This window comes from Anolis carolinensis, chromosome 5, assembly GCF_035594765.1.
Source record: "Anolis carolinensis isolate JA03-04 chromosome 5, rAnoCar3.1.pri, whole genome shotgun sequence".
Taxonomy (NCBI): Eukaryota; Metazoa; Chordata; class Lepidosauria; order Squamata; family Dactyloidae; genus Anolis; species Anolis carolinensis.
In genome coordinates this window covers 176085539-176100835 of record NC_085845.1, presented here as the reverse complement: position 1 = coordinate 176100835, position 15297 = coordinate 176085539, and the positions used below count along the sequence as shown (strand labels likewise).

The following is a 15297-nucleotide window of genomic DNA, read 5'->3' as shown; positions in this document are numbered from 1 at the left end:
TTGTTGTAAAACATGATGTTTTGGTGCTTAATTTGTAAAATCATAACCTAATTTGATGTTTAATAGGCTTTTCCTTAATCCCTCCTTATTATCCAAGATATTCACTTATCCAAGCTTCTGCCGGCCCATTTAGCTTGGATAAGTGAGACTCTACTGTATCTTATCTTAATGTATATGGGCTGAAAGAGAAATTTGGCACTTATTTCTTGTGTATGTCAACAAAGAATTTCATTTTTGAACTCCTTTAACTAAACCCCCGAGAATGAGGCAACATTAATTTAGATATTCTTCCATATGTGTATTGCATAATGTCTGTAAACAAGCAATATGTTCTGATCCAAGATGTCCTGGTTTTGTTTGTTGCAGCCATTGTATTTTCACAATTTATTTTAATGTGTTAGGCATCACTTTGCTTCTGTCTCTTTATGTCTTGCAGATCTGGGTTCTGGTAGTGTCAGTGCTGGTCTGCAGACTCTTAACAATGCTGGCAAATTAGAGGAAGAATTTGACATGTTTGCACTAACTCGTGGCAGCTCCTTAGCTGAGCAGCGCAAAGAGTGAGTGGCAGCACCTTATTTAATTATTTACATAAAATGATTTATATTGCAGGATAAATTAGTAATCATAAGAGGAAAAATACAAGAAATATTACAGACTTCCATAAAATAGTCAGCTTTTTGTTGTACAGACTTTGGTTTGTATCACTGCAGATTCACGTTAGTAAGACTTATTCTTTTAAATGCAAGCTTTATATTTAATTTATATAGTAACACATTTGTGTATGTGCCTTTACATTGCTTATTGATTTATGGAAATCTCATGAATTTCATAGGCTCTTGTTAGGCAAAAAAGGTGGTTTGTGGTTTAATAGGTTGAGTGTTGGACTATGACTTAGTCACCTTGGAAAAATCATATTCTCTCAGCCTCAAAGGAAGGCAAAGGCATTTCCCCTCTAAACAACTCTTGGCAAGAAAACCATGTGATAGGTTTATTTTAGGTTTGTAGACAATAACAACAATAGTATTTATTTATTTATTTATTACATGCATTTATACCCCGCCCTTCTCCCCGAGGGGACTCAGAGCGGCTAGTAACACATGCATGTAACATGATTCTCTGCCCTTTATGTAGTTTCATGTTATTTAGGCAAGTTGCTAATCTTGTTTATCACAAACAAAGAAAAGGTGAAAACCAAACATTGACATCAGGTGTATTTATAAGATGGAGACAGTTTATGAGAGATCGGGATTGATTCAAGTAAGTCAGTGCTGTCTATCATGCTGCCAGTGAAGCAGAAACTCTTAAACAAGTGGGTGTTAGTCCAGGTTCTTTGATTTAACTCTTTGTGGTTTCTTCTTCCAAGAAAGGTAGAACGCTTTCGTTTGGACAAAAATTAGCAGGCTTTACCTTTACAGTGTCTAAAAGCTTTTCTAGATGTAACAGTACAGAAACGTCTTGATTGTCAATGTTTTTGCATACGAAAGGGGCCTGTAACATTCACAGGACAGAGACAGCTTGGATTTCAATGAAACTTGCATTTCTGTTGCTAATGGGATTGAAATTTGATTACTTTTAGAGTTCTTTGTTTCCCAATCCTCACATGGCCAAAAAATGGGATTCCCTTTGCCTTTATTGATGCCCCTCTACCTTTTTAACTGACTATAGAAGTAATACCTTAAGACAAAATGTAGGCCTGTAGTTCTAACATCATCATTTGTTTTTCTTCTGTGTGATTTGAACTCATTAATAATAAACTTTATTTGTATTCCTCTGTATCTCCCCAAGGGGACTCATTTGCTTGATGAAGCTGCCAATGGAGCTTTAAAAGCTTGTACAATGTGTTTTGTGCTTTTTTAGTTGGCCTAGTAAAGGTATCACATTGTTGTGGACTTTTGATTTTGTTGTATTTGACTGCAAGGCCAACCCAGCTACCTTGGATATGTTTCCTAGAGAGCAGTGCTTTCCATTTCCAGTGTACATACATTAGAAACTTTTTCCAGATTGTTTTGATTCAGTCTGCCTGTTTCCAGTTTGTCTGGGTAGGGAAAAGCCCACATGTGGATCATTGCTCCTCCTCTGCCTCTTATTTACCTTTTCACAGTAGACTGAAGTGTAGCAGCTGTCCAGGGCATCTTTGATGTCATTGTTTAGAGTCATCTCTGGTGATGGAATTCTAGAATTCAGGAGCAAACAAGCTGTTCTGGATTTTTTTTATCGCTCAGACACATTTATGGTAGCTCTGAGCCTTCATTAGTACATACTTTCTTCTTTGCTACACATTTTCGTTGATTTATTCTCATTCTTTAATGGTCTCCAGGAATTGTAGCAGCCGTGGGGTGGATAATTTATTTTTAATAGCATGACCCAAATGGAGTGCAGAGTTGTGTGTCGGTGCTCCAGAGAATGCTGGAAAGTGTAAACGTAGCCCCATGCAAAATAATGCTCAGCTACTAACCTGTTCATTTTATTAACTTGAAAATGGGGGGGGGGGGGGGGTTTAATCTTTCATGCCATATCTAGAGTATATTTATTTGCAATTTTCTATTATTGTGGCATTTTTGCCCAAGCATGCTTCTGTCTGATTTTATTACTTTGGAAAATGTAAAACATTACCTATCATAGTGTTTCACCATACCAAGCTTGAATAGAATTTTCAAAGTTTTTGGTGTGTATTATTTGCTTTTAAAAACAAATCTGGTAGATACAAGTTGTTTACATGTGTCTTTGGATATAGCCCTTTATTTTTGGCTGGGAATGATTTTTTACCTCAAGGGGAGGAGCTTTCTTTGCCTTGCACTATCCAGAGTTGTTTACTCTTTGAGTCATATGCCTTGTTTACACCTGCTATATGAGTTAGAGTAACTTTAGATGTTGTAAGAGTTGCTAGACAGGTTAAGAGTACAAGCTGTGAGCCTTGGTATAAGGTTGAGCCAGAAGTTTGGAAAGCCAAAACTATTCCCACTTCTTTACTGTTACACTTTACTGCCACCACATGTGTTCCATTGTAATGACATCTGTTTTTTTTATTATTTTTACTATAATATTTATATCCCACATTTAAGCACAGGATTTTGCAGTAACATGCAGTAAAATCAACCTGACCTATATCAAATAATTTAGCTGTAAAATATTCTTCCAGTGACCTTAAAAACCTCTCCCCATCATGATGTAACATTATACAGAAAATCCTGTCTGAGGAAAAGTAGTGGTTAGTGCAGGCATGGCCAAACTTCGGCCCAAGAGAACATTTCTGATGCTGCCTAAATTTCATCCCTTCCTTTATTTTACATGTCCACATCCCCTGAAAAAAAAAACACATACATTCCTTCTTCAAATAGAGCAGGTAAAAGGAGAAGCCATGCCAGCTCATTCTACTTGTATTCTCTTGCCGCTGTATGTTGAACTTTGTATCCTGTGTTTATATATATGTATTTTGTTGTATGTATTTTATGTTGGTATGTTTTGACTGTGTAGTACCCTGCCTCAAGCCATTAGGGGAGGCGAGTAACAATTAATTTTTTATTATTACTATTCTACCAGGATGTCATGATTCTGAAAATCTGAAATATAAGGGTGATTAAAAAGTACTCACCTAGCTTGTAAAATGTCTGTTTAAAAAATTATTAAGGGAAATATGGAAAAAATGCTAAGTTCTGTCAGGTTGCAGAGATTTTGTTGGCCTTCTACTTGGCTAAATTTCTGTTTCTTCTCGGCTCTGTGATCCGACTTTTGATGCTAGAAACAGATGTTTGTTCTTGGCCATGTGCAGCACAAAACTCATACACACACGCACACAAACACTTAGCAGACTAGGCTAGGTGCCAGCATGCTTCTAGATGCCATTGGCACCCTTCTCATTGCTGCTAAAGGCTTTATAATGCTTGACTCAGAGACTGTTTTCTCAAAGAGCTAACTGATTCACTATCTGAAAGAAGTCCGGATGCTGTGTACACATACCAGGCTTCAAGAAGGAGGGTCTCTTTACTGTAAACCTGGAAATGGAATAGAGTACATGTATATGGAGAAATAGTCAGAAGCTGCTGATCTTGTACTGAAACTCAACCTCCGGACATACATTTTGGTCATTCTCTCCCACCCTGGAGAGCTACAGAGGATCCGGGCAGCGTTCTTCTTCAGCACAACTTGATCCTCTTGTAACCGAGGTGGGAGGAGTGTGATCTTTCCACTAAAGAAGCACCTTCTATTTATTCTTCGTTCTCTCACTGGAGTAGCTGCCTTGCACTTCAAAGTTCTTGCCAGCTTGGGACTGCCTATTCTACAGCTCTCACACACATTGTCTGGCCTTTCTTTTTCCTGAGGCTTTGCTGCTTGATAGAGACCACCCCCTTTTGCGGGCAACTACAGGACCTGGACTTCTGTCTTCCCCAGAACTCCATGAACATCTGTGCATCAAATTTCTGGCAACAGCTGAAACCCTTCCTGCCATTCTGCCTCATCAGCGGCATGGTTGTAGCACTCTTCTTCATCATTGACGCCATCGTGCACAGCGGACCCTTCACTGACAAACACTTCTTTGAAAAATTTGAACAGAGGTGGCCCAATCCCTTAGCTCTGAAAGGGAACAGTTCTCAGTGACCATGGGAGGGACAGAGACATGGCCTGGGGCATCTCACTGCTGGCACATCATCACCCCATGGAAGTTTGGCTTATCTGTGTAAGACATTATCTGCATCAATGAGGTTGAGGACAAAGGGTATGGCGGTATCCATTCTAAAGTGAGGCATGGAACCATTGGGTTTGTAGGCATGTGAAGTTGTTTCTCTGAGAATATATTTGAATGCCAAAGTATTTCTGCATTTGTGCATGCCCTGGTGGATCAGGAACAGTTCACAGGCCTACAGGTCTTAATTTTTTAAAAATAAAACTACTGATTTTATAGGAATTGGCATTCTAAATACAAATGTGTCCTCTGATTTGCTCCATCACAAACAGTTCTTTCATATATTGTATTGACGTTTCTATGTTGTAAGATATGACTAAATTTAGCATTTAAATTGATAATGATTTTTTGAAAGAACCATGTGAGATAGAATACATAGTTTTATTTTGTATTCAGCACCCAAAAATACATTAGAACAACTACAATATTGGACAGGGTTTATCATTGCAGGACTTGTTATCTGTGTCCAAGAACACCTGCAACTCATATTCTGAGACAAGGAAATGTGAAAAATGTGTATTAGCATTGTGTGCTTACATAAAATAGAACAAAGGTAAATGCAAGACTGTATGACATAGTTCTGCTGCAGCATAGATGCAGTGTAGAATTTAGGTGTGTGAGAATCACGGCTTTCATTTTAAAAGAAGTTTCTAGTGCTGCTTACAAAATAAGGTTAAACAATTGTGCAGTGCTTCCAGAAAATCACATTGTCCCATTCCCAGTTTGGTATTATCCATTTATTCAGATATTGATTAACATATTCCCGTAAAGATGTCAATATTTATGTTTATGGCTTCAGAGTGGCTGCAGATTGCTGCAATCTTCAACAGACTCTCTGCTTAGATGTGTTCTCTCTTTCAGAGTGAAGTATGAAGACCCTCTAGCCACAAAAGGACTAGCTGGAGCCTTGGGTGCCAGGCAGCAGAATACAGGAGCGGTGAGTAGTAATCTGTAAAGATGTTCCATGAGAGCCAAGAATAACAAGCCAACCAAATTTCATTTAAATCAGCCTTCATCATCCTTTTACCCTCCACTTGTATTAGAATTGCGATACCTGCAGGGAGGAATAGTGAAAGACTGATATCAAACATTATTTAGCCATTTCATGAGAGTGCTTTAGATATCGATAAATTGCCTTCCTGTATTTTAACATCTAAACGGAGGCTTTATTGTATCCCCAGTGTTTCACCCCCATAGTGACAATATGTCTGTCTACCTCCTCATGGTGCAAAGAGATGAATGACTTGGATGCAACTGTTTTTACTTGGAGATATTAATTGCATGTGCTACCTTTTCACATAAATGTTCCTAAAGCAGTCGGCAACAACATGAAATATATAATTCAGGCAAAGGCTGTAAGAATGATAAATTATATCTGTATCCATGTTTCAGACAGTTCATTAACAATGAAGTATATATAAGGAGAAAGACAGGAACCTTTGAAACTATTCCCAGCAAGTATTTGTGCTAGTAATCGCACAAATTCATAGAATCATAGAGTTGGAAGAGACCTTGTGGGCCATCCAGTCCAACCCCCTGCCAAGAAGCAGGAAAATGACATTAATATATTTCAATCATAATGGACATTAGTAAATAAGAATAACCTCAGCTGTTATAAAAGTATAGGATATAAAGCAATAAAGCCTACAGCCAAATAATGGCCAGCAAGTTATAAAAACACAATGCAATATTAAAGTAACTCTAAGCCACCCAAAATAAACCCTTGTGTGGATCCATCCAGAGACTATAGATTATCATGTTTCTTTGGTGAATCTATCATCACCTTGAAGCTGGGCTGTCTTTATGATGCCACAGCATTGGAAATCTAGCAGTCAACCCTTACTCAGCTCACAGGAAAAAGAAGTTGTGTGTCCTGCACTTTTGTGTGTCCTGCACTTTTCTGTTTCTAGATGCAGTGCTACTCAGTCTGTTTTGCAGGCTTTGGCCATAGACTCAGATTGGGAGTCTCTCACATTCCAAGAAAAAGAAAAATGATTACAATATTTTATTTGTAGAAGAAGTCTGGTCTTCTTTTTAGGGGCATAAACACCAAAGTTGCTTGCCTGCCCTCCTGTCCTGCCCCACACTTACCCACTTTTCAAAGCAAGTTTTTTCTTAACTAGCTGGAGCCAGGTTCATCCACCGATGAAGCCCCCATTTCAAACTGGATGATGCGCCAAGGAATGGTGAGAATGTGTCTCTGCTGGAAAGTCAAGATTAGAGGCTGCTAAGCAAGGGTGTGGAGCTGATGGAACAGTCTATGGGGACAAACACTGACTAGGCTGGAAACCAGGGAAAACATTCCAGTAAGATTCGTGGATGTGGGAAATGTTAGTAACAGTGAAAGCAATCAAGAAAATACATATAAGACTTTCATCCTTATCAACTTATTGTAGGGTTGTACAACTATCAGCCCTCTGGATGTTGCTGAATATCCACAGTCAAGATGGCCAGTGGGATGTCATGGGATAGGAGTGTCACACTAGTAGCTCTGAGGTTGGGGAAAGGTTAAAGGACATTTTAAATTTAAACATCATAAACCCCACTATCTTGAGTAAACAGAAAAGACTTCAGCCTTTCAGATGTTACTATATCACAACTCCCATCAGTTCTAGTCATGATGTCTGATGAATGTAGTCCAGCATCGGGAAGGCCACATAATATGACATGACAGGTTGAATTAAGTCCACGGGCCATGAATTTGACACATGTGTCATAGGAGATCCTATTTGGTAACATTAGCGGGAGCAAAGTATGATCCTCTTTGCTTACCTTAATATGACAAAAATTGTCATCTCTGAATAGAGCATATACTTGCTCCTTTACATAACACTAGCATTGCAGAAATAACACTGGTATACACTAGAGAGTATAGCTGTTTTCCAAACAAGGAGGATCACCAGTGGAGTTAAGGAGGGTTAGTAAGTGGCTGCCTCTTTTTGTATCTCAATAAAGGATTTCTTAAATGTCACATTTTTTTCTATATTGTGGTTTTCTAAACATTATCTCCTAGTTGTCTGTCCCCTTTGAAGACTGTCCCCACAACTCTTGGTAAATGCCAAATTGGATTGAATGTATCCTAGCAACATCAGTAGCATTAGGCTACCTGTCATTCCAAAGTTCTCAGTCCAAATTATACAATTAAATCAGCTGAGGAAATTAACTGACACCCACACAAATATACCAGTTGAGCTGCCTTGTCTAACGTGTCCCCATGCACTGTTCCAGCTTTCTTGTATAAATAAGTGTCTCTCCCTTCTGTTCAAAAAAGCTCTGAGGATAAAGGAGATTTTGGCATAATCTTAAATTATGCCTCTTCTCCATAAATCCCACTCCAGTTTACAGTAATAAGTCTAATGAGGAAAGAGCAAGAAGAGCATTATCTTGACAGAGGAAAGAGATTGATTTAGGAATAGCTCTGGATATTAGCTTTAAACAATCTTTTTGTGGGCAAGAAGAATACTATCGCTTTGGGTTGCTCTCTTCCTTTTCATCACTTTGGCAGCAAAGGATCCACAAAATTATCTGCACTAAATATCAAGAACCTATTTGTGTTTACTTCTTTTTAATGTCACCTGTGGGAGCAATTGATGGTCCTTCTTTGTTTGCTTTATTGTTGATGTTTTCTGTTGCATTTAAAAATCTGGATTTGGGCCAGCTTCTTTTGCTTTATGTCTGGGATTGGGGGACATTACTTCTCTACTGTTCAGTTGTATTGTGAAAGGAAAAGATCTCATGTTTGAACATTCTTGGTATGGAACAATGTTCACTTTTGCAAACTCAAGTGCTTGATTTGGCACAGGGACCAGTTTTAGAAGGGTTAGAAGTAAGTGTTTCTTCACGTTATGTTTACCTCTTTTTCATGTTTTTGGCATTAAAGTGCATCATCCCATCTGTTTCAGTCTAAAATTTAATTTTGTAGGTCTTAGCACAGTTGTTGCCTAAAACATCAATGTATGTCTTCATAGCTTAATTTCCAATGCAAATGTACACAGTTTGTTTTCCTGGATCTAGTCTACGTCCATCTAGTCATAAACCAACAGCAGCAGTCAGTTGCCTCAAATAACACAAGCATATAGCACAACATGACAGCCATTTGCTGCTGTTTACCTTAAACATAGTCTCTCTTTCATAGTTTGTCTGAGCATCTGCAAAGAGGCAGGCTGAAGATAGGGGGATTATTTGAGTGCCCAGGGTTATGCCAAAGTATGGGAGAACCTTCTGTGTTTGCTTCCATTTAAGTAAGTTAGTCTATGCAGAGCAGATCTTTCAGTCTATCAGCCCCAGATTTGTCACAGACTATAGGATATTTTACCAACTGAAGATTGAAACCTAGCAGTTTCTTTTCATTTTGGTGTGAGTAGGAGAGGTCAGAATAACCCTGGGCCTTTACATCTTTTGTGAATTTCACTCAGAGTAAAAGTTACATGTAAAATAACATGAAGGGTGAGAACAAATGGATGAAAAAGCTTTAAAAGGTCTGATATGTCAGCACCAGGACAATCCTGTTCAACAAATAATTGTGTATCTGCCTAAGTGAAAATATTAAATGACATTGACGTCAGGAAATCAAGGCAAACACACAAAGGCACTTTTGCTATGCCATTGAAAGGTGGTTCAGTATGTGTAAGTTCTGCTGTGTAAAAAGTTACGACTCTTGCCTCCTCTTTCTATGGAGAAAAAAAATTGCAGAATATGACGGTGTGTCCAGAAGTGTTCAGAAACTTTAATTTCACTCTCTCTCTCACACACACACTATATGATATTTGGCTATCTGCAATATAGTGCACCATATTACAGGCAGTCCGTTGCAGTTTTCAAAAATGTGCTGCACAAAATTCAAACTGTTGTGCTCATGATCTCTATGATGCTTTCCCTTCTTTCCACAATGTGCTATTTAAATCTAAAAAATAAATGGATACCCTCCAGTGCATAATCTATACCCAAAAATGCACTTGATTGATAACAATTCTTAATATTCTGCCCTTGTGACTTCGTAAAAATTTAAAGGAATGTGGGAAACATTTAAAGTCAGCCCTCTGGAAAGCAAGACCAAACCAGAGACATGTAAATAACCATGATTAATTATTTATAATTGGTGTTGGCATGCCTTATAAAAGTTACTTTAAATGAAAATTTCAAGAATGCCATATCCACTAAATATGCTGGCTTTAGAGTTTTGGGAATTGTTTCACCAAAATTGCATTGCCAAATTATGCTTTAGCAGAAAGCTATATTAGGGGTGGGTTCTGAAAATTTTCTTGATTGAAAAATATGCCATTGGAACTGGCTTTCAGTTCAATGGATGATAAATAGAAAATAGTACTTTTGCAAGGGTGGATTTAGTCCATGATTCTACTTGTTATTCTCTGCCTTGTTCCTTTCTCCTCCTTTGTCAGATTCCTGTCTCCCAGGCTACTCACATGGAGGATATTGAACAGTGGCTCTCCACTGATGTGGTAAGTAAAATTGCTGGAGCACATACTTACATCAATTAAGAATTCACTATGTATAGGCATTCCCCAATTTAAAAAACAAGGTTTGTCCTTAAGTTGAATTTGTATGTAAGTCAGAACAGGTACATTTTTAGGTGTAACTCCAGCCATACATATATATATACACACACATACACACGCACACATATGTCAGGGTTTGCAAAGATACTATATGTGTGTTAACTGGAAAATCAAATGCATAAAGCCAATTGGTTGAGTTTGCAAGGACCTGAGAATTGGTTTGTAACTGTTGCTATCCTGCTGCTGGATAACCGGTTTGAACAGGTTTCTCTCTGTGTGTGTGTGTATGTGTATGTGTATGAGTCTTCTGAGTACTGGCTGGAAAGAAGATGGCTCTGTACTCAGAGAGGCCTGACTATTTCTGAGGCCTCATTTGCTGCTGATTTTCACTGAAGCAGATCCATGGACCAAGAAAGGACTGCCTATGCCTGCTGTTTTCTGTAAGCGATCAGAGAGGCTATTGTAAATACCATTGTTCTGTTGATCACTTGAATTAAGTAAAGGTTCCTGTGTTACTTCGTTCTGCAAAGCTGAGTGGTGCATCATTCTGCAGGGTGTCTCTGGGTCACGGGCACATGTAAGAGCTTCCATCTATCATCCACAATCCCCAACAACACATACATATACACATATAAGCTTTGGCTAGCATAAGGAAGGGTTAGCCCCCCTGTGGTGTTTGTTTTGCTGTCTGTGCCTCTGTTCAGATTTCACTTCACTTTTTATTCCTGTAATCATTGTAGTTTGAAAAAATTGGCTTGTTGTAGAAACAAGGATTGGGGATAACACTTTAGTTGAGATACCTTTTCCCCATGAAAACTCTTTCAGGAGTGAATATCCCTTCCAAGGAGTAGATTTTTCTCACTTCCTTTTGTCTCATTTGCATTCTTAACTATGAGTCATTTGTAAGTCGGATGTTTGTAACTCAGGGACTGCCTGTACTTAGACACATTCGGGGGGTGGGGGGTGGTAGGAGCTATAGCTCAATAGTAGAGCACAAGTGGTTGCATGTGAAATGTCCTGGTTCAGTCCCCAGCAGAAATGTGATTCTAAGAACAGGTTGCAGCCACCCAGGTTTTACCATCCTTCTTAAAGCTCCTGGATACACACCTCCAAAATTTCCTCATTAAATTGGGATGGCTGACTCCAATGCCTTCAGGGTCACTTTTCAAAAAGCTCAAAAGCCCCTACCCAACAAACCAACTCATCCTAATAATAATAATAATAATCTTTAATTGTATTCTGCCCTATCTCCCCAGAGGGACTCAGGGCGGATTCCAAACATAAAACGCAAACCTTCAATGCCTGAACGCAATAACAATATACGCATAATAACAAATAAATCTGCCATAAATCGCTTTTTGTGCAATATTATTACCTAAAATAGTATAGTACAGCCTACTGCAACCAGAACTTTTGCCCTCTGTACCTACCCTCTGTACATCATATTGAGCTACATGGATCAGACTTCGTCCTATGAGAAAGCTATATTTAACACCCATAGAACAATTAACATGATCGCCTAGCCATATCCCAACCTGTTCCATCTTTGAAATTCTTCCTTACTTCTATTGATATAGGTGATGAAACTAAAGTAAGTGAACTTATTGCAGATCCCTGACTTGATCTGAATGAATTTCTCCGTCCTCACAATTAACCACCCTGGACTTTTATTTAAAATTCCATGATTCCCATACTGTTTTTGTTCTCTCCACTTAGGGAGATGAGGCAGTGGATCCAAAGGGTGTCACCAGTGAAGGTAAGTCACTTTCAAGATAAGTTCCCTGCTCTCAAAGGCTCCTCTCATACTTATTCATGTGGACACAAGATGTTCTCCATTTATCATGCCCATGTTTGCAGATCAATAAAAACATCCTGTTTCAAGCCTGTTTTCAGCTGCTTCCAAGACTAAGACATGGAGCAACGAATTCAAACTACAAGAAAAGAGATTCCCACATAAACACTAGGGAAAAAAAACTTTCTATCTGTCAAAGCTGTTTAATAGTTGAATATGCTGCTACCTTGGAGTCTGGTTAAGTCTCCTGATCTGGAGATTCAGGCTAGCTGCCAGAAGTCCTTTGATTGTGTATTCCTGTATGACAGAGGTTGGACTGGATGGCCCATGTGGTCTCTTCCAACTCTAGAATTTTATGACTGAGGAATTCTTGGCAATGGCTTATGCAGTTTTCAGTTTTTCATAAGATGATTGTCATACTGGATGTAAGTGTTGGTTACATCCAGATTGGACTATTGCAGTGCACTCTACGTATGTCTGTCCTTGAAAAGTGTCCGGAAATTACAGTTCATTCAAAGAGCAGCAGCCAGATTTCTTGCAGGTGCTAACTTCAGGGAGTGTACTACGCCTGTCCTGAAGCAACTCCATTGGTTGCTTGTCCGGTTCCAGGCTTAATTCAAGGTGCTGGTCATCACCTATAAAGCCCTATAGAGCTTTGCTCCAGCTTATCGGGAACACTGTGTCCCCCATACACCCCAGGGCGCAAACTTAGATCTAGCGGGGAAACACAAATTGCTACATGAGCCTCCACCAGTATGCGATTATGCTTAATGAGAGAAGGTTCCTTCTTGGGTGCTGCTCCAGCACTCTGGAACTCCCCTCCCCCAAAGAATCAATAGCTGCTCCATCTCTTCTCAGCGTTAGGAAAGGGGGTCAAGACCTTTCTATTTAATAAGGCTCTTAACTGAAGTATGGGAGGATAAGGCTTTTAACTGAAATATGGGAGGATATCGGGGACTTTAACATTGGTACAGAAGGGGACATACAAAGGGAGGAGGCTATTGCTTTTATCTTGTGGATTTTATTGATTGATGTTTTCTTATGGTTTTACCTTTCTATGCGTTCCTGTTTGATGGATTTTATATGCTGTGAGCTGCCTTGGGTCCACGTTGCGGAGAAAGGCAGGGTAGAAATAACCTTTAAAATACTGCAAATCTGTCCATGTTTTCCTATACAGAAATGTCTATACAAAAAAGCTATGCATGACATTGATTCTCAACTAATGTCTTAAACTATAGAAATTATAAGTATCTAAAATTAATGTGATACTTGAATGTGGCTGCCACAAAATAGGAAGTACTCTTCAGAATTCTTCTGGCTCTGATTAGATTCCTTCATTTCCCTTACAATTCTCTGCATGTTCTCTCTTGCCAGAGTTTGACAAGTTCCTGGAAGAGCGAGCAAAAGTGGCTGACCGGCTACCCACAGTTCCCAGTCCCTCCACTGGGGTTCCTCCACCTTCCACCAGCTCTGGACCTCACCGGAAGAAGGACAAGGAAGATGATGCCATGTTTGCTTTATGAGCCCTATTGAGGACTGGTGTGCTGTGGTTGCAAGAGGACCTGTGTGCTGCACTACACTCCCCCTTCTTCGGTGGGAGCAGGAGAACCAGGAGGGGAGTGGATAGGAGAAGGGACCCTTCCCTTCTTTCTTACTTCCTGCCTCCTTTTCTAGGCTGCTTTGGGGTTAGATTAATCATTACTGCATTGGGGGGGACATGAGAGAAATGAGTCCTGGGAAGGGGTTGCAAAGCTGCCAAATGTGTTGCCAGATGAGTTGATGAATTTGGTGTTTCTCTTGTGTGGTTTAAGCAAACCAAATGTGTTCTCCATTATTCCATTTTTCCTTTCCCAATGAAAAGACTGTAAAAGCCATGTTGAAAATTGGGAGTGGGATTTGTAGTTTCTTACCAGTCTCACAAGTGACTGCACTTGAATTTTAAACACTGTGTGTCCTCCTTACCGCAGACAGGAATCTGGATAGTTTACAGTGGCAAGAGGGTGCTCTTGGAAGTGGGGCAGCAGCATCCATCTGGCCACTCTTACATCTCTTCCTTGTTGTGTAAGCACTCCTTTGAAACTCCTGCCTGTTGGCCATGCAAGTAGACAGTTCAGGTACCAGTCTTCTGGAGCATTGAGGAAAGGGGTGTTAAGCAGAACTTAATCTTTCCAAGGCTGGCTTCTTCCTATTCTTCAGAGCTGAAATATCCCAAAGACAAGATTCTCTCTTTGAAAACAATTCATAGCTTTCATTGATCATGACTTCTCTGTCCTCACCATAGTCTTTGCCCTTAATGTTCTTTCTGGTCATTTCTCCTTTACCATGGGGGCTGAATTCTTTGTTGTATTATCATCAAAGAATACCTGTGGAAGTGGCATTTCCTGTGTTAAAGATTAGCAGGCGCGGAAATGGTTGGAGTGAAGTGATTAATTATGCCATGTAACTGGAAGACCTGCCTTTTATATTCCATATTAAAAACAACAACAAAAAATCTTTGACTTCAAAAGAGAGTATGTGTATTCTGTGATGTTTGAGTTCTTGATAAAATGAAATATAATCTGGTCAGGTGAGGAAGAGCAGGGGGAGACTAGGTTTCTAAATGAGCGGCTCGTAGGAGGTTGGGGATATCTTTGTAACTGATTTCCTTTTGGGCGAGTGCAAACATAGAGGGAAAATTGATTGTCTTGCTCAGGACATACACCATTTGTATTTAATTAGTTATAGCTTCCAATATACTAGGTTAGGTAGGGGAAATATATTCCATACAACAGATTCTGTTGAAATGCAACTCCTATGATCCTTCACCTTTGGCAAATTAGCTGAATTATCTAGTGTTAGCTAAGGGTTTCTGTCCATCAAAATCTGGAGGGCCAAATATCCCCCCCCCTTGTATTAAACCCAGTCAGTCCAAGCTGCATGGCAAGATAAATAGGAGATACTCGCTTGGGAACATATGTGCAGGGTAAGATAATGGGTACATTTACATCATTATTTTGATTGCAAAATTCATGATGTGAGGAACATAGATTTATTTCCTTTCCCTCCCTTTCTTTTCTGTTATCCCTGGTAGGAATGCAAAACTCAGCACTTGGGAAATGATTTCTGAAATTTAACAAAACTTATGGCTGAGTATTTTGTTTAGCTAACTGGATTTCTGTGGGATTCTTAATTGCTAGCTACACATTTGCTACTCTTGAATGTAAAAACGTGAAAAGGAATTTAACCCTAAGGAAGATTGTTGCCAGGAGTTTTCAGGAATGAAGAGAGGGGAGGAATGTATAGAGATGGTCTGTCTGCTTATTGGAAGA

The 15297-nt window shown here is 39.3% G+C and overlaps 1 protein-coding gene across 3 annotated transcripts in view; it reads left to right on the top strand.

Moving 5' to 3' along the window:
* Positions 1-14495, top strand: part of tom1 (target of myb1 membrane trafficking protein) — a 37177-nt gene extending 22682 nt beyond the window's left edge. For 2 of the 3 annotated variants that reach the window (XM_062983006.1, XM_062983005.1), the window contains exons 11-16: positions 437-557; positions 5543-5618; positions 6805-6867; positions 10081-10140; positions 11914-11953; positions 13364-14495. In XM_062983006.1, coding sequence (XP_062839076.1) covers positions 437-557; positions 5543-5618; positions 6805-6867; positions 10081-10140; positions 11914-11953; positions 13364-13512 — 509 coding nt within the window. In that variant the 3' untranslated portion in view covers positions 13513-14495. The remainder of the gene's footprint in view (positions 1-436; positions 558-5542; positions 5619-6804; positions 6868-10080; positions 10141-11913; positions 11954-13363) is intronic. The other variant, XM_062983007.1, reaches the window with a different exon arrangement.
* Positions 14496-15297: the final 802 nt, after the last annotated feature.